The sequence below is a fragment of the Rhineura floridana genome, chromosome 13 (genome assembly GCF_030035675.1).
Source record: "Rhineura floridana isolate rRhiFlo1 chromosome 13, rRhiFlo1.hap2, whole genome shotgun sequence".
NCBI classification, from domain to species: Eukaryota; Metazoa; Chordata; class Lepidosauria; order Squamata; family Rhineuridae; genus Rhineura; species Rhineura floridana.
Genome location: NC_084492.1, coordinates 9,476,642 through 9,494,083, shown reverse-complemented (window position 1 = coordinate 9,494,083; position 17,442 = coordinate 9,476,642). Strand labels below are relative to the sequence as shown.

General features: G+C 46.5%; 2 protein-coding genes across 6 annotated transcripts in view; both read right to left on the bottom strand.

Moving 5' to 3' along the window:
• Positions 1-3,170: 3,170 nt before the first annotated feature.
• Positions 3,171-17,442, bottom strand: part of LOC133369248 (F-box/LRR-repeat protein 8-like) — a 29,543-nt gene continuing 15,271 nt past the window's right edge. Inside the window, exons 2-5 of one of the 5 annotated variants that reach the window (XM_061594322.1) lie at positions 11,450-11,507; positions 9,726-9,862; positions 8,742-8,953; positions 3,171-5,059 (exon numbers count right to left, since the gene is read on the bottom strand). In XM_061594322.1, the coding sequence (XP_061450306.1) occupies positions 4,078-5,059; positions 8,742-8,905 (1,146 nt within the window). In that variant the 5' untranslated portion in view covers positions 8,906-8,953; positions 9,726-9,862; positions 11,450-11,507 and the 3' untranslated portion in view covers positions 3,171-4,077. The remainder of the gene's footprint in view (positions 5,060-8,741; positions 8,954-9,725; positions 9,863-11,449; positions 11,508-17,442) is intronic. The other 4 variants (XM_061594320.1, XM_061594323.1, XM_061594321.1 and 1 more) reach the window with 4 other exon arrangements.
• Positions 13,481-17,059, bottom strand: LOC133369139 (uncharacterized). Its single transcript, XM_061594061.1, has 2 exons — positions 14,250-17,059; positions 13,481-13,919 (listed from the first exon to the last, which is right to left on the bottom strand). The coding sequence occupies exons 1-2, from the start codon at positions 14,726-14,728 to the stop codon at positions 13,514-13,516; spliced, it is 885 nt and encodes a 294-aa protein (XP_061450045.1). The 5' UTR covers positions 14,729-17,059; the 3' UTR covers positions 13,481-13,513.

Sequence of the window (17,442 nt, the reverse complement as noted above, 5' to 3'; positions counted from 1 at the left end):
TTATTAAATTTATTAGTCGCCCATCTGGCTGGCTGTCCAGCCACTCTGGGCGACATACAAAATAAAAACATACAAATACATTGAAACATTAAAAATCTCAACAACAGTAATAAAACCTAACCTAATTCACTGTTCTGAGTACCTTTTCTATGGACTGATTTTATAAAATCCTTACGGCATATTGCACCATCTCTCCTGTGTGTATGCTTTACTTTGACTGTGATGGATATACCAAACCTTATTTGGATTTCGCATTCTTACAGCCTAGAGCCTGAAATAGTGTGCAGCTGTATCACTCATTCTTATGACTGGTATACTATCCCAGGGTATGTTCTGAAAGCACGCAAGACCACCACCTTGCTGAAGCTAAGCAAATCTAGGTCTGGTCAGGGCCTGGATGGTGACCACCTGGGAACCACGTGTACTTCGCTGAGGGTTCCAGGATGGAGGAGAGGTGGGATATAAATGTAAGCACATAAGTAAACAATGCACTTTGCGAGAGGAGTTGAGTCGGCAATGAAGAACAGAAAGCCGTGGAGTCAAGAGAATGGAGCAGAGTATGCAGGAGCAAGGCATGGCTGGCTGGGGAAACCTAGAATGGGAACATTCTTCTGCAAAGCCAGGATACAACATTTGTGTTTTTATTGAGTGTGGTCATCTGAAAAGGACCGTCTACATGCGCACAGAGGTATTCATGTGGCCAGGGTTCCTGATCATGTGGAAGCCTACAGTTCTATTATTATTGTTGTAATAATAATAATGAGAGCCAGTGTGGTGTAGTGGTTAGTGTGTTGGACTACGACCTGGGAGACCAGGGTTCGAATCCCCACACAGCCATGGAGCTCACTGGGTGACCTTGGGCCAGTGACTGCCTCTCAGCCACAGAGGAAGGCAATGGTAAACCCCCTCTGAATACCGCTTACCATGAAAACTCTATTCATAGGGTCAACATAAGTCGGAATCAACTTGAAGGCAGCCCATTTCCATTTTTCAATAATAATAATGATAACAACTTACTGTCGTGTCAATTCCAGTGCATCTCCACCTCTGTTTTCTGAAAACAGGGGCATATGATGCTAGTCAACCCCCCTTTTATTCTTAAAACCTCATCAGATCAGCTGCAGTGCATTTTTTTTAAAAAAAAAAAATCAGCTTCAGGGAGGTTTCACAACTGATTGGTAGATCAACCCCATTGTCTTCTAGGTGTCACCAATGGAAACGCTTTGCTGCAGGCTCAGGCAGAGGCAGTGATTGGCCCAACGCTTTGCTGTGGGCAGTCCTGAGAGGTCTGTAGGCAGCAGTGGGGAAGGTGTGGCCAGCAGAGGGAAGTGGCTCTTCAAAACGCAGCCAGAAAAACTATTCTGTGTCTCCACAGCCACACTTACTGTTGTGCCGGTTCCAGTGCATCTCCACATCTCTTCTGAAAACAGGGGCACACAACATTAGTCAAACTCCACCCTTTTTACGCTAACCTGGTCAAATCAGCTCAAGTTTTTTTTAAAAAAAAAAACACCTCAGCTTCAGTCAGATTTTGCAACTGATTGGCAGATCAACCCACTGCCCCTCCAGGTGTGGCCAATGGAAATGCATTGCTTTAGGTGACTAGTGTGAACCACAGCCTCAGAAAAAACCAGTGGACCGTGGGTAATTGTGGGTAACATCATGTGTTCCTGGATTCCCAGAACAGGGGTGACTGCATTTTAAGCCAGTAATGTATCCCAATTTTTTTTTTATTTCCAAGAGTCCCAGGCCTCTGAATACAACTCTGGTGAAATGGGATCCTGAGTAGACAGGCGATGCCTTATTATGGTATGGCAGAGGAGAGAGCAGGGGACCTGTGTCTCTCACAATCTTGCTGGACTACAACTCCCATCATCCCTGACTCTTGGCAGTGCTGGTTGGGACTGATGGGAATTGGAACTCAACAACCTCTGGAGGGCCACAGGTGCCCTACTCTGGAGTAAGTCTTCTAAATCTGCCATGAAAAACGTAGCCAGGTTGGATTCTGTCCCCATTTCATTGGAAGAAGGCTAAATGCATAGTTTGATGACGCACATTTGCTTTTTAAATAGCAACTGTGAGGAGGAGGTATCAGGCAGTGGTACGAGTTAGACTCTGGGGGCTGCATCGAATGTCAGTCAGATTCGAAGCAGACCCACTGAAATTATGGGCATGACTGATTTAGGACATTAATGTCAGTGGGTCTATGCTAGGGATGGAAAGATCTGTCAACTTTGGCTCTCTCCGTTTCTCATACTTCCACTGTGAAATTCAGTTCTCCACATTTCTGCAGCAATTTGCGATTTTTAAAAATAAATAATCCTCACGAAACTTCTCCAGCATTTTAGTGCGAATTTCTCCTAACAAGTGCATTCTTGTCTGCAGTTTTGACTAATGTACACATTTTTGCAAGCAGTTTCTCCTAATATAATGCATTTCTGTGTGCTAGATCCACAAATATATTAATTGTTATCCACACTTTCCCTTAGAATACGCATTTTTGTGAACATTGGTTGGTTGGCGAACTGCATTGCAAACTTTGGTTAAGTGCAAATTTTGAAGGATGGCTGTGTTTCAGTTCTCATGTTGTTTTGGAAAGTAAGGATTTGATAGATTTACCTTTAAATGCAAACTGAAACTAATTTTTCCTCCATCCCTAGTCTATGGCAAGTAAAAGTTGATTAGACAGAACCCTGGATTTCCCATGGTCTTATGGGAGCCGCCTTCTTCAGATGGTAACTATATATTACCTCACTTTAAAAAGTGGCAAGCCAGCTCTGCTGCAATTGGGGGGGCTCATTCTACTAAGTGAAACCCCCAACTCCAAAGCTCTTCTCTGACAGCACCCCCAGGAACAGTATTTGGACTCCAAGGAAGGGATCCAGTTTCTGCCATGATTATGTTTCTGACAAAAATCTCCATATGAATAATATTACACAGAGCTATCAACGGCTGTATTTTATATACAACTTTTTATTCCGTTAAGAGGTGGCCCCCGGCGTGCCGGGACCGGGTCTTCTCGAAGTCGGGTTGCTTGGGAATGCAGCCCAAAGCGGGTGGTAAACTCCATCTAAGGCTAAATACCGGCACGAGACCGATAGTCAACAAGTACTGTAAGGGAAAGTTGAAAAGAACTTTGAAGAGAGAGTTCAAGAGGGTGTGAAACCGTTATATACAACTTTTTATTGTGAATTATCATGAAAATGTCACCAATTTATTAAGTGCTATGATTTTACAAGAGACTGAAAAAATATATCTAGCTCTATTTTTGTTGATGACCCGTTTCCAGGACAAAGACAGTAACTTATTCACACAGTTAAATAATGAGAGTAAGGTCCCATCCACACCTTGCATTTAAAGTATTATGACACTACTTTAATAGTCATGGCTCCCCTGAAAGCATCCGTGGAACTGTAATTTGTGAAGGGTGCAGAGACCCCTCTTCCCCTTAAAGAGCTACAATTCCCAGAGTGGTTTAATAATCAGTCCTTCCTCCCAAGGCACTCTGGGAATTTAGCTCTGAGAAGGGAATAGGGGTCTCCTAACAACTATCAGCACTCTCATTTTCCAGGATTCTTTGGAGGAAGCCATGACTGTTAAAGTGGTATAATCGTGCTTTAAATGTAAGGTGTGGATGTGGCATAAGACTGCAGTTCTAACCCCACTTTCCTAGAGGAAGCCCTATCGAATTCAGTCGCACTTAGGTCTCGGTAGGCAAGGTTAAGATTGTGCTGTGAGCGTGCTTAATTCTATTTGGGTTGTGCATTGACCCGCTTGATTTCACCCCCAACTTTAGCATGTATTTGCATCTGTGTTCCGAAATAGCAGTTGCTTACTCCAATGATAAGTTCAGCAGTAAAGCGGGAGTAAACAGAGTTATAGCACAATCCTAACCTTGTCTACTCAGGAGGAAGCTCTATTGAACTCAGTGGGGCTTACTCCTAAATAAACAGGATTAGGATTGCAGTTTTAGGGGTCCAGACAGTACGGCAGCAAATACCATGGAAGCTACCACTGGAGTAAACTCCTACTATTTGAATGGACAGGTGTGAATGTGCCCTTGGGTAAAATGGCAGATCACTGGATTATTGTAGGCTGCCAAGGGCTACGCTCTTTGGTGGTCTTGAGAGTGTATTTTTTCAAACCTGTGCAATGTAAAAGAAAGGCTTCTACCACTGCATGGCTGACCACACAGTAACAGTGGACCTCTTTCAAACTCACACACATTTTTGCCAGATCTATTAGAGAGGTGTTGAGGTCATCTGATGCCGTGGTGTGGAGGACCAGCCTCTCCAGAGACCTGCTGTAGTTGCTGGTGACAAATCTAATCTGGTTCACCATGTACGTAAAAGTGTTAAGTTGCAAAGTGGTCATGGGGATATTTGGCTTTAGAATCCGAGGTATCTTCCACGCAGGGACGGTGTGGTCAAACTCCAGGTCTACCTGGAGCTGTGGGTACCTGTCACTCACCACAGTCCAAAGCTCTTCAGGGATAACAGGGATGTACTTGTCCAGGCGCTCACAGAAAATGTCCAGGCATTTGAAAGGTCCTCTGTTTGGCTTTACTAGTTCCTGAAAAACGTCCTCAGACAGGCTAGCATAATAGACCCCCAAGGTAGATAATTTAGGGCAAGCCCTCAGAACCTCACTGATGGTCTCTGGCTTGACATTGCAAACCAGGGTGCGGTTGTTGATAAATAAGGTGCGCAGATTCGGACTGCTGGACGCAATCAGTTGAACGATCCCGTCGTCCAGAGTGAAAGGCATTTGCCGGAAATCAATACACTGAAGATCGACCTTGGTCTCGCTCTGACAGATTCTCCGGATGCTCTGCAGGATATCTTGGCCAGAATAGAAGTACGGGTTTTCCCCTTTGCACGCAATGCACAGGGCCCGCAACTTGTGGTTCTGCTCAGCCAGCATGTCCAAAATTTGGGTGACGTTCCTGCGAACCGCCTCCTTGGACTGATCAAATACAATTCTCAGATGCTTGATGTGACACAGAAACTGGTGCAAACTCTGCAAAGTGCCTTCCTCATCTTCATCCTCCGTGTCGCAACTGAAAGAGTATTGGGTGTGGGGTGGGGGAACATCACATCGCTGGAGCTACAGCAAATGAAAGCTTAACACTTTATGACAGAGGTGATTAAACAATCCCCCCCAAAGGCTAAATTAGGTCCCTCAAGGAAATTTTGTGGGCCCCACAGACCTCACCAATTTTGGTGGAAGAAGAAAATTAATGTAAGCACAGCACTGCAGTGTTTAAATCTCTCCACCTAACCCAGTGACCATGGGGATTGAAATCGCTCCATCCCACGTCATCAGACTGACAATTTGACGAGTGTGGAGGGGATGATTTGCCCAGTTTAACGGAGGAGAGCTTTATGCCTGAGGGTATGTCCTATGTGTGTGTGAGAGAGAGAGTGAGCGAGCGAGCGAGCGTGTGGGGTGGCTGTACTCACCACTGACACGTGGCCGCTGGAGAATGGATCGGGGCAAAAACATTTGGCCACCCTTGCTTTAGGGTGTGTTGTGGAGCACCTTTGTTGCTATTATTTCTATTCATTTATTCAAAAATGAGCCACACCCCTTGTGCAATCCCCATTCCTCTAGATCAGGGGTAGGGAACATTTTTCACTCCGAGGGCCACATGGCCTTCTGGGCAACCTTCCGTGGGCCACATGCCAGTGGTACGTGAAGCCAGAGGCAAAAGTGGGCGCAGCAGCAAATGTCAATCTTACGTTTTCTACAGTAGGCTAGTTTCTTCACACACTCACCCCCCCTCCATCCAGGCAAGCAAGAGGCATGATCAGGCAAAACCACTTTGGGTCTGAAGTAGGGCCAGTGAGGGGTGTGGTCTGGGGAGAGCTCCAAGGGCCAGAGAGAGAGGCCTGCAGGGCCACAGTCAGCCCTCGGGCCTGAGTTTCCTCACTATGCTGTAGATTGTCACAACCCCTCAAACTACCCTGAGGTAGATACGGATGAGGAGGTTATACAGTATAGGTGGCTCCGCTCAGCTGGGTGGGAGATCCTCTGGACCTCCCACTGGGCCCTCCCAACCTAGGATGCAGCTGTTCCGCCTGTCTCACACTCTGAGGGCAAGTCCCCAGTCTCTTCCACAGCATAGAAATCGACACCTCAAGCCTTTGGCCCTGCAGATGTTGCACGACGACTCCCGTCAGCCCTGGCCATTGGCTATGCTTGCTGGGGCTAGGGATCGGATCTGTTGGCCGCTGCCGGTTCAAAAGCATTCCATTGACCTAGCAGGCTGGCATTGATTCAAACTTGTTCTGTATCCAGTAGCCGCTGATTTTACCGATAATGATTTTTGTTTCCGCTTGGAAAAATATTAATATTGATATTTAGAAAGTATATACTGTTTTTTGAAGGAAATATCAGTATTTCCTTTAAAAGTATTGCTATGTTGAAGCAAATACTGATATTTTAAAAGGAAATATCGATAAATGATCATTCTTAAAATCTATGTTTTAGAGGCGGGGCTTTTTTTAAGTCCGTTGTCAAAAATAGCTGCGGAAATTTGCTACATTAAAATCTGATCCTCAGCAATTGAGAATAACTGAACATTTGGTACCAAATCTGAATTGGGCGGAATTCTAGCTAGTTGTAGTTCAGCAACATCTGGAGGGCCAAAGGTACCCCCCTCTGGCCTATAGAATTGGACAAGGGCCCTTTAAATCAGCACAGCCTGTTTCTCAAGGAGAGGGGCAGCTGCAGTATAGACTTTGTTAGCCTATATAAGGCCTCATGTGAGAGGCAACGTGGTGTAGTGGTTAGAGTGTCAGACTAGGACCTCGGAGACCAGGGTTCAAATCTCCACTCCGCCATGAAGCTTGCTGGGTGTCTTTGGGCCAGTCACTGTCTCTCAGCCTAACCTACCTCACAGGGTTGTTGTTGAAGAAGGAAAGAGAACCATGTATGCCACCTTATACTCTTTGGAGGAAAGGTGGGATAGAAATGGAATAATAAATAAAATATGGCCCCAGCTCTTTGCTGAGAACTGGCTGTTGTGCCTAAACCCTGCATGAGGGAGGACTGCACTGATGTGGATGGAAGATCAATCCTGCTTGGATTGGGGAGTACCTCCCCTCGCCCCACGGGCCAACTTTGACATATGGGTAAGACGGCCCACCTAAATCACCTGATGTCAATATTGTCAAGAATAGCTAACTTTGGTCAAGCTGAAGTCAGGCAACCAGAGAGAATTCTGGGAGCCTGTGGCTTCCTTAAGATTCCCTACTGGGGAAGATCCGAAGCTCAGTGTCAGACAGGCAATATACAACCTTGCAAGGAAATGCAACTGATTCTTAGGTGTTGCCCCTTATCAGCTTCCTGGGATTAAAAGTCAGGAAGAGGGGATATTGTAGATCAGGACACCTGGATGATTCTGTCTAGCTCTCTCAATCTTCAAAGACTTCAAAGGAAGGAATCCCCAGCAGGGGCGGGATATGGCTATTTACGGTCCCCCCTCCTTGTTGAGGAAAAGAAACCCATAAATATGAAGAAGGTTCTTTCAAAAGGGAGTTCCCTCTTGTTCCATCTACCTCGACTCGCTGACGTTGGGAACCCGGCTGCTCCACGAAGGAATAGTTACCTGAATGTAAGTATAGGATCCTAGTTAGGATAAGTCTTTCTTTTGTTCGTGTCTGTATTGAACATCTCTCCTTTTGTTATGCCAATGACCGTGTGTAGCCCGCCTGCGGGTGATTAGCTTTAAGGAATCAAACTGCTATTTCTCCTCTTGTATATACCAACATATCTACTCTTAAATAAACAATCTTTGTATAAAAGGTGTGTATTGGCTTGGAACTAAGGATTCTAAATCTAGTGCTGGAAGGCTGAATGCTACGGGTTGATTAGGGAGGGTAAATCCCTCTAAAATCACATATTTCTCTGAGGCCCCTTCACTCAGGGGAAGAATTCAGAAAGAAGGGTGGTGGCAGTGAATACCAGGGGTAATTACTTCCGTGGAAAGGGAGGAGTGTGCCTGAGAAGTGGGAACCCAGTGGGGTGGGGACTGTTCTCAGAAGCAAAGAACCCCCTTGGGGTACTGAGGGTAAGGAACCCCGGGGGGGATGGATCTTTGACAAATATGACATCAGGTGATTTGACATGTGGGCAGGGCCACCCATTTGTCAATCATCTGATGTCATATTGACATCTGGTGATTGACAGGTGGGTGGTCCCACCCACCTGTCAAAGGTGGCCTGCCAGGTTGGGGGTGATAAAGTTCCGGTCCGCTGTGCCCCAAAGGTTCCCCGCCTCAGCTCTAAAGGCAGGACCAACAGAAGTGAATTGCAGGGAAGCGATTTTGGCAAAAACAAGGACCCTACCCTATTTTTGTGATTAACTTGTTTTTAAATTGTTTTTAAGAATGTATTTTAAATCGTTGAAACCCGCCCTGGCACCTCAGGGTAAAGGTCAGGTAATTAAAACCATCATCATCATCATCATCAAGCCTGCTAGGCCAAAAAGGTTCCTCCCCCCCCCTTCCCCACTCTAGAGGCAGGACTAGAAACAACAAAGGTGAATTGCAAGGAAGCAAATTTCGGCAGAAACAACAGGAGAAATTTCCTAACAGTAAAAGCTGTTTGAGAGTGGAACAGGCTACTTCGGGAGGTGGTGGGTTCTCCCTTACTGGAGGAACTCAGGCAGGGCTGGCTGGCTGGCTATCTCTCAGGGATGCTGCATCGGCATCCCTCTTACAATTGCTCTCTTCTTACCTGACCTCTGTAAAACTCCAGACGGAACTGGTAGAAATTGCTGCGGCCCAGTGCCTGCACACATGGAACACCGCGTGCCTGTCCTTGAGGGACAAGTAGTAAAATATGTTGGCAAGGATTTCTTCAGGGATATAGTTCCAAACGTTTGTGGCTAGCGTTGGCATCCTCTTGAGGCAGCTTGTGGCAAACTTGGGAGCGTGGAGCTTTCTTCACTGGAAAACAATTGCACCCAAGATGGGAAAAAGCATCAGTTGACGAAATAACGAGCCCAAGCCCCAGGTAACATTGTAAAAGATGGTGCGCACGTGATGGGAAAATGACAAATTCTCTCTCAGTAGCCACAAGGTCAATTTGTCTTGTGAAAAGGGTCCACACATGGTAAAATCACCAGGCATCATGCCCTGAAAAACACTGCCCAATCCAAACCTAAGATCTGCTGGGAAGAGTGAGTGTGGAATAGGCGGGGCTTGGGCTGTCCTTGCTCAGCCGGGGCTATGTCAGCACAACTCCCCTCTATCCGCCTAAGCTGGAATTACGGCTGGCTCAGCTGGCAGAATTTACATCGATGCAAGTGCCAAAAAAGGAATGTGTCAGGGGCAGGACTAGGAGAGAATTATACCGATCTCACCCCTCTTTCAGCTCAGCCATGTGACCTGCCAACTTACGCCAATACAAAGGGTGGTGTCAGTAAAACTCTATTTGAAAGGCTTGCTTTCCCTTTTCCCCAAAGGGCTGTAGCTCATTGCCTCTTAACAACTTCCTGCCCTGACAGCACGACTGCTAGTAATGCAGCCTGTGGGTAGGGGGAGAGTCTAACCGGAAAATCGGCTTTTTTGTTGCATGATTAGAATGCTTGCTCTTAGCAGTGTCTTTATCAAGCTGGCTCTGACTGTGCCAGTCAAGAGCATCTGAGCACCAGCAAACACTGACTGGCTCGGATCAAGACCCTTCTCAGCAGAAGCATGTTATCCAAGATAATAATACCTGGGTTCTTGCAGACTATTTTGCCAGCTGGATCTGATCCAAAGAAAGATCTCGCCTTACCCACACGGTGTCATTTTGCTGATTAGGAACAGGGGGATGCATTGCTTGAAAAAGCGTCCTCACATTCTCCATGCATCCTGACCAGGAAACGAAGGGTGCGCCCGTGTCAGTTCTCTCCATTTCTGATTTTTCAGTTCTCCACATTTTTGCAGGTATTTGCAAATCCTCATGAAAATTCATCCGTATTTGGGGGCAAATTTCTCCTAACACTTTTTTGTATGCAGTTTGACTAATATACACATTTCTGCAAGCAGTTTCCCCAAATTTTGTATGTTATCTTCATTAATATATTCATTTATAGGCACGCTTTCCCCTAATATATGAATTTTAAACATAGGTAGGAGAATTGCATTGCAAAATTCAGGTAAGTGTGAATTTCAAAGGATGGTTGCATTTTGGATCCCACATTGTTTCAAAATTTGATAGGAACATAGTAGGCTGCCTTATACTGAGTCAGACTATTAGTCCATCTAACTCAGTATTGTCTACACTGACTGGCAGCAGCTCTCCAGAGTTTCAAGCAGGAGTCTCCCAGCCCTACCTGGAGATCCAGGGATTCAACTTGGGACCTTCTGCACGCAAAGCAGATGCTCTGCCACTGACAGATTCACCTTCAAACGTGAACCGAAATGAATTTCTCCCCCATTGCTAGTACTGACTATCTGAGACTGACAAGAGGAGAGAAGGAGGAGATTCAAAACTAACAAGCTTTTGAGTGTCACAAAACACTATGTCAAGGTCAGGGAATGTAAGAAGGCATTGGTTTCCATTACAACCCACATTTGCCCCATGTAGCAGCGTTTCTATTCCACTGCAGTTCAGCTTCGAACAAAAGGCATTATGGTGAAATTTTATGTAATTAGTGATTACACATTTCAGTGCAAGGAAAATACAATGCAAATGGGGAAAAATTAATCCATTATGTCTTGTTGGAAGACTGAAAGCGACAACAGCGAATATTGATTGTATTCACTGGATTGGTTTCCGTTCTGCGCATGGGATGAATAAGCAAACATCAGCAATTTCCACTTCTGTCAGAATTGTCTGACATCCCTAGTCATGGTTGCACAAGCAACCCAAGCTGTCAGGGTGCCAGTGAAGTTTATTATTATTATTATTATTATTATTATTATTATTTAGATTTCTTGCCTGCCCTTCACCATAAGGTCCCAGGACAGGTTACAACAATTTAAAATTCAACATTGAAACCCATTTAAAACAAGTTACAGTCACAGAAACAGTAGTATTGTGCAATCCAATAATACACTCCAACCACTTGAGTGATGCAGCAAAAGAAATAAACGGTGGACACCTTTCAGATCAGGGGAAGGTCTGTAGCAAATGGTCTGTCCCTCAGTGGTGGAGTGCTTGTTTTGCATGCAAGGGCTCTCAGGCAGCATCTCTAGGTAGGGCTTAGAAAGACCCCTTGTGGTAGCCTCGGGGTGGGCAATTGAGCTCGATGGGGTCTGACTCCGCATAAGGCAGCTTCCTCTGTTCCTATCACTGGGTGGCTGTGTTTGGCAGAATGGAAAAGCCAGCTAATCCACAGCTACATAAACTGTGTATGAATGCCCATGTTATTTTTAGCCTCCTCGGGAATTGATGGAAGCTCTGTTCCTCCACTAAGCAGATTCAAACCCAGGAAAGAGCATTTTGTATCGTACCTACCAGGGATTGCTGAATCCTCCTTTTTTGCCTATTCAAGCCCTCGTCTCTTGTCTCCTGCAGGATTCAAAGAGATCCGTCACTCTCTTAACCTTCACACCAAAGCTGTCTGCAGCAGGAAGGCCTCGTAACTACTGTTTGCTTTCCAAAACAATGAAGTCACTTCCTGCATTTAGTACAAGTTTTTTTAAAAAACAGGCTTAAGCAAAAGGAAATCTTAACTGTTTTCTGCATGCCCTGACCTACTTTTTCTGGCGCTCCTTGTCACATAAAAAAGGAGGTTTCATTCAGCAGGTGTGCTGTGCTCTGTGTCAAAAGATGTGGCAAGATGGGTCATCTTCTGCTCCTAGCAAGTCCAATGTAACTTGTGCATGGGGAAGCAGTTTTGGGAAGGGGAACCACTGAAGTAGCATCAAAACCAGGTAGCCATGTTGGGGCAGGAAGAACATTCCACAAAGAGAGGCACCAAAAATTTACCAGGCTGGAAGGAACTTTTAAGTGGGGTGTTGTAGGGCTCTGATAAATGCCTTTTAAACATTTTTAAAAATCCATAACAGGATTGGGGAACCTTATGTCTATGCAGAGATGTGAAGGCCCAGAAAAAATCGGGGGGAAGTGTTTTGCTTTGCTTTGCTTTTCATTTCCCCCCCGAAGGTGCTTGTTTTCCCCCCCAAAATTGAAAAATTCCCTGAATATTTCTGGGTTGTTTTTTTCTGGGTCTTCACATCTCTAGGGGTAGTGGCCAAATGTTGCCCTCCCAGCCTGTCTAAACGCCCCTCTGGACCAGGGCTGGAACTAGTTATTTTGATTCCTGGGGCAAACAACATATAATGTACCTCTAAGACAACCCTGTATTTTGTGATGTAAATAATTACGACAGTTGTCATTATACAGCCACAAGTGTGCTATATGGCATGCAGAAATTCAACAGGTCATACCTTTTCTAGTATGGAAATACAATGATGGGAAAAGCTTCACCATGGCTACTCTCTAATTTTGTGTTATGCCATGGCTCCATGGCAGCCATTTTGTGAATGGTGCCCCCAGCACTCTCTCAAAATTTGAAATGTGCCCTCTGGTCCAAAAAGGTTAGCAACCCCTGGTAACTAAGATAACTGCACACAGACAAATGCCCTACTACGGTGGTTCCCAAACCATTCACCCTTTCTTCCCAGGACAAAACTGTATCCCTTAATAGAGTGCTTCCCAAACTTCCCCTGCTCCAATGGACCACCTGAAAATTGCTGAAGGTCTCAGTGGACCCTTGCCTGTTGCAGAGATTGCAATGCACTGTGATAGATGCTGTATGATTTGTGATTGCATTTTGATGGCTTCTCTTATTCCTTATATTGTACTTTATTGCTTGGCAACACAATTCAAATTGCAATACAATCTACCAAATGAAAGACGCAATAAACATACATGTAAAACAAATATGCATATTTAATGTGGACATACCACAGACCACCTGAATGAAGCTCACTGACCACTGCTGGTTCCGGGACCACAGTTTAGGAACTGTGGCCCTACTGAATCATGCCCAGCGGTAGAAACTATAGAAGAGGGAAATCCCGGGGGCCACATTCCCTCATGAGAAGCCACTTGGGGGGCTACATGCCAGCAGTGGGCAGAGCCAGAGAACAAAGTGGGCAGAGCAACAGAGGTGACTCTCATCTTTGTATTGAAGGCTCCATTCCAGCCATGCAAGAGCAGAGCTTGGAAGATTACTTTTAAAAAGTAATAAATTACAGTTACAATTACTTGGCCCCAAAAAGTAGTAATTACCGTTACAATTACAATTGCTCTGAAAGTAACTGATTACTTTACTTTTTCTCAAAAGTAATCACTACAATTACATTTCAGATACTTTTTTAAAAAAACTCCTACAAGGTGCTGGCCTTGGCTGCTGCACATCTAAGAAGCCTAAAACAATATTAAAAATAAACACACACACACAGGGGGTAGTAGAATAAAAAATTTTATCCATAAGATTAACATAATGGCATAACAGAATCTCACATCCCCCCAAGCAATGAAGATACCCCAACTCTTGAAATCAAATTTTACACTTGAAATGCTTTTATAATGTTTCTGTTATGTCTCAAAAGAACAAGATGCTCAAAGAACATGTCAGACAAGGAATGTCTTTTTACAGTCATTACGTTGCCACCAGTACTGGACAGGCGTTCTACTGCGGCGCTTGAAGGCATGCCTGTGTTGTGCTGCAAAAAACACCGCAGCACACGTGGAAAGCCATGGAGTGATGACACTTCCCTGCTGGGAGACCTCAGGTACCTCACCAGTTCCTCCTCAGCAGTGTCCACTGCTGACTTCTTGCCCTGGGGCAGAAAGTTAAAGAAGTCATCTTCTAAGTCATCTCCTTCCTGGTCTTTATCTGAAAACTGATCACTGTCCTCATTAAGTACACCCATCTTTATTTCAGCTTTCAACAAGGCTTCCATTGTGTATCTAAGAAAGAGAGAGGATATGTTAACACATATATGTTAGGAAACCATCATCTGCTCTTCATTTCCTGATGCTTGTCATGTCCCCTGGTTCAGGGTCCAGCCTGAGCCTGTGGATGATGACATGGAAGGTAGGAAGGTGACCAAGTCACCACACTCATGGGGCAGCACAGCAGACCCTTAAGGATTACCTGCAGCAACCCAAGGTTGTGATGAGGAGCCCCAGGAAGAAAAGGCCCAGCCCCTGCCTACCACCTTAAGCCCTCTGATGCCTCCCTTGAGACAACATTTCCCTTGGAGTAATCCACCCAAAGGGCTTCCCTAATGTTCTTACTTGTTGGTATGGGTGGTGGCCTGACACGATTCCAGCCAATCTAGTTTGAAGCGAGGGTGTAGGCAGGCTGCCAGAAGAAGCCTCTTGTCCTCCCAGATAGCTGCAAACTGCTTTCTTAGGGCTTCGCGCACACCTCTCAGCAGCTGAAAACAGTATGTGTACCTCTCAGGTTTGTTTTCCAGTCCTTCTAACTTGCGGTCCAGATTGCAGAGCGTTGGTAGCAAATACCCCATGAACATGCCGTTCTCCCGTTGCAGGATATCTAGGGACTGGGCTAGTGGCTCCATAATCTCTGTGTATTCCTGTACCACTTCAGTCTCAGCAGCTGTGATCCTGGACAAGGAGCAGCGGTCCATTATGGCATGCATTTTTAGTGGCACAGTTGACAGGAGCTCATGTAGTTGCCTCAACGCATCAAAGGTGGAATTCCACCTGGTCTTATTCGGTACCTTCAGATACACGAGGGGAACTCCCTCCATGAGCTCATATTACACAAGTAAGATGGCGGCTTGGGAGGACGCTGTAGTCAGAGCTCCGTAAGCCAGGCTCTTTTATCACCTATTTTATTTACCAGTTTAACATTTATTATCATCCATTCCATCGCTTTTTACATCCTGTGTGCATGGAGTTGGGTAGTTCTTACCACCAGCTACAAATTGATGCCTTCCCTACCTTGGGGCATTACGAGGTAACACAGGAACGCTGTCGAGGGTGTGTTGTGGCGGCGCCCGGTGGGGGTGAGAGGCGAGAAGCGTCCTGGTGGCGGAGACGGCGGAGACGGAGGCAACGAGAGGGCGCCGCAGAGGGACTGCCTGACGGCGGTGAGAGCATCGTCAGGGAACGCCCGATGGCGGGTAGAGCACCGTGGAGTAGCACCCGGTGGTGGCAGAGGCGACAGCGAGAGAGCGCTGGGGAGCAGCCCTACGGCGGTGAGAGTGCCGTAGAGGAGCCCCCAGCGGCGGTGTGTGCTTCGTGGAGGAGTGTTTGGCGGCAGAGGAGGCGGCGAGAGAGCGCTGAGGAGCGGCCTGACGGAGGTAACAGCCCCGGAGAGGAGCGCCTGGCGGTGGTGAGAGCGCCGCGGAGGAGCTCCCGGGGGTGGCAATGAGCGTCCAGCGGCGGCAAGAGAGTGGTGTAGGAGAGCCAAGTAAGAACGTGAAGTGAGAGATTAGGACACTGCCTGCCTGCCCCTGTGGCTTGTACACAGGGGAAAGGGAAAGAGTGCTATCAATACACCAACGCTGATTGCCCTGAAAGGAATGTTTGATGTGGTTGTTTGTTGTCTATGTGGATTTGTGTTGGAGTTGGGTGTGGCCGTCTTCTACCTTGGTACAGGAGAGCTGAGTAAGAATGAGAAGGAAGAGTTCAGGGCATTGCCTGCCTGCCCCCTTGTGGCTGTACACAAGGGAAACGGAAAGAGTGCTATTATTACGCTAACGTCGACTGCCCTGAAAAAACTGTTTGATGTGGGTTGTTTGATGTTTATGTGGATTTGTGCTTGTTGAATGTATATGTGTATGCTTGGCCATTGGTTGGTATATGTAAATGGGTTTGATGTGTATGAGAGAGCGTGTGTGTATATAGTTTATTTTACTGTTTATAAGTTTATCTACACTGGCGTTGTTAGTCTTGTTATCACGTCGTGCCATCTAACACCATTTGATACCATCTCTACTACTCCACTTTCACTTTACAGCCATTAATTTGATTGTTGTTGTTGTGTGTTAGATTGATTGTGTGATAGTGTAGTAGTAAATGTATGGTTGAATGTATGAGTGTGGATAGTTTATGATTTAATTTATAATTTACAATGTACATTGGAATGTATGAGCGTGGACAGTGTATGACTTAAATTATTTTTATCTTTACTGTGGTCTTAAAGGAGTGGCTGGCAGTCTCCGGGGTGTATGGGGTGAGTCTTTGCTTTTATTATTGTTTTAGGACAGGCCTGTCCATTAGGCAGCAGGGATAGGGGCATGTGTAAACCAAGGGGGGATGGAACAGAGAAGGATGGGGGCCAAGTTATACCAAGATTGGGTGGCAGGCGCTGGACTGATGCTTGGGGCAGACCGCATCAATTTAGAGGAACAGGGGATAGATGCGTAATACCCATTCCCTGTTTCGGGTCTGCCCAAAACCAGAAGTCAACTCGGGAAAGCAGGACTCCTACCGACCTTCAACTGCTGCTGTGCAATGCCAGGTCTGTGACACAAAAAACATCTGTCATCCATGATATGATACTGGATGAGTGCGCAGACCTGGTGTGTATTACAGAGACCTGGCTGGACGAGGCCTCAGCTCCCATTCTTGAGGCCACGTGTCCGCCAGGTTTCCATTATGCGCAGCAACCGAGGGTAGGAAGGCGGGGAGGGGGAGTGGCAGTCATCTATCGGGAGTCCTTGATGTTCACCAGGCCTCCGCTCCCAAGGACCAAGGGTGTGTTGATTGCATGTACTGGAGGTTGGGCCCGAAGGGCAGTTTGGGGATCTTGCTCGTGTACCGCCCGCCCCGCTGCACGGCAGACTCCCTGTCCGAGGTGCTCGAGGTGGTCTCGGATGTACGAGCGTTGACCCCAGAGCTTTTAGTACTGGGGGATTTCAACGTGCATGCTGAGACCACCCTCAGTGGAGCCCCTCGGGATTTCCTGGAAACCATGGCTTCCTGGGAACTGCACCTTAATAATACTGAGCCCACCCATGTAGCTGGTCATGCTCTCGACCTTGTATTTGTCCTGGGAGCGGTAGGAAGTGTTCTGAAGTTGGGGGCTATTTCTTTTACCCCCGTGTCATGGTCAGATCACTATCTGGTGAATTTTGACATCTCGATGCCACACTCCCTCCGCAGGGGTAAAGGACCTATTAGAATGGTCCGCCCCAGGCGCCTGATGGATCCGGATGGATTCCTGACTGCGCTGGGGGATTTGGAACCTGCTGAAGGTTGCCCGGTCGAAACCCTGGTGATGGAGTGGAATGAGGGAATCACCAGGGCATTAGACCGGGTGGCTCCGAAACGTCCTCTCCCCCTGAACAGGACTCAGACGGCTCCGTGGTATACACCCCGGTTGCGTAGTCTGAGGCAGGAGGTGAGACGACTAGAGCGCCGGTGGCGAAAATCCCGTTCTGAAGATGATCGGACACTGGTTAGAGCAGCAATAGCTGCCTACCAGGTGGCAATAAAGGCAACAAAGAAAGATTTC

Bases quoted from the DNA above. Each gene is read 5' to 3' on its own strand.
- LOC133369139 (XM_061594061.1), bottom strand. From the start codon at position 14,728: ATGGAGGGAGTTCCCCTCGTGTATCTGAAGGTACCGAATAAGACCAGG. The intron at 13,920-14,249 runs GTAAGAACATTA...TCTCTTTCTTAG, and splicing joins GCCACCACCCATACCAACAA to ATACACAATGGAAGCCTTGT.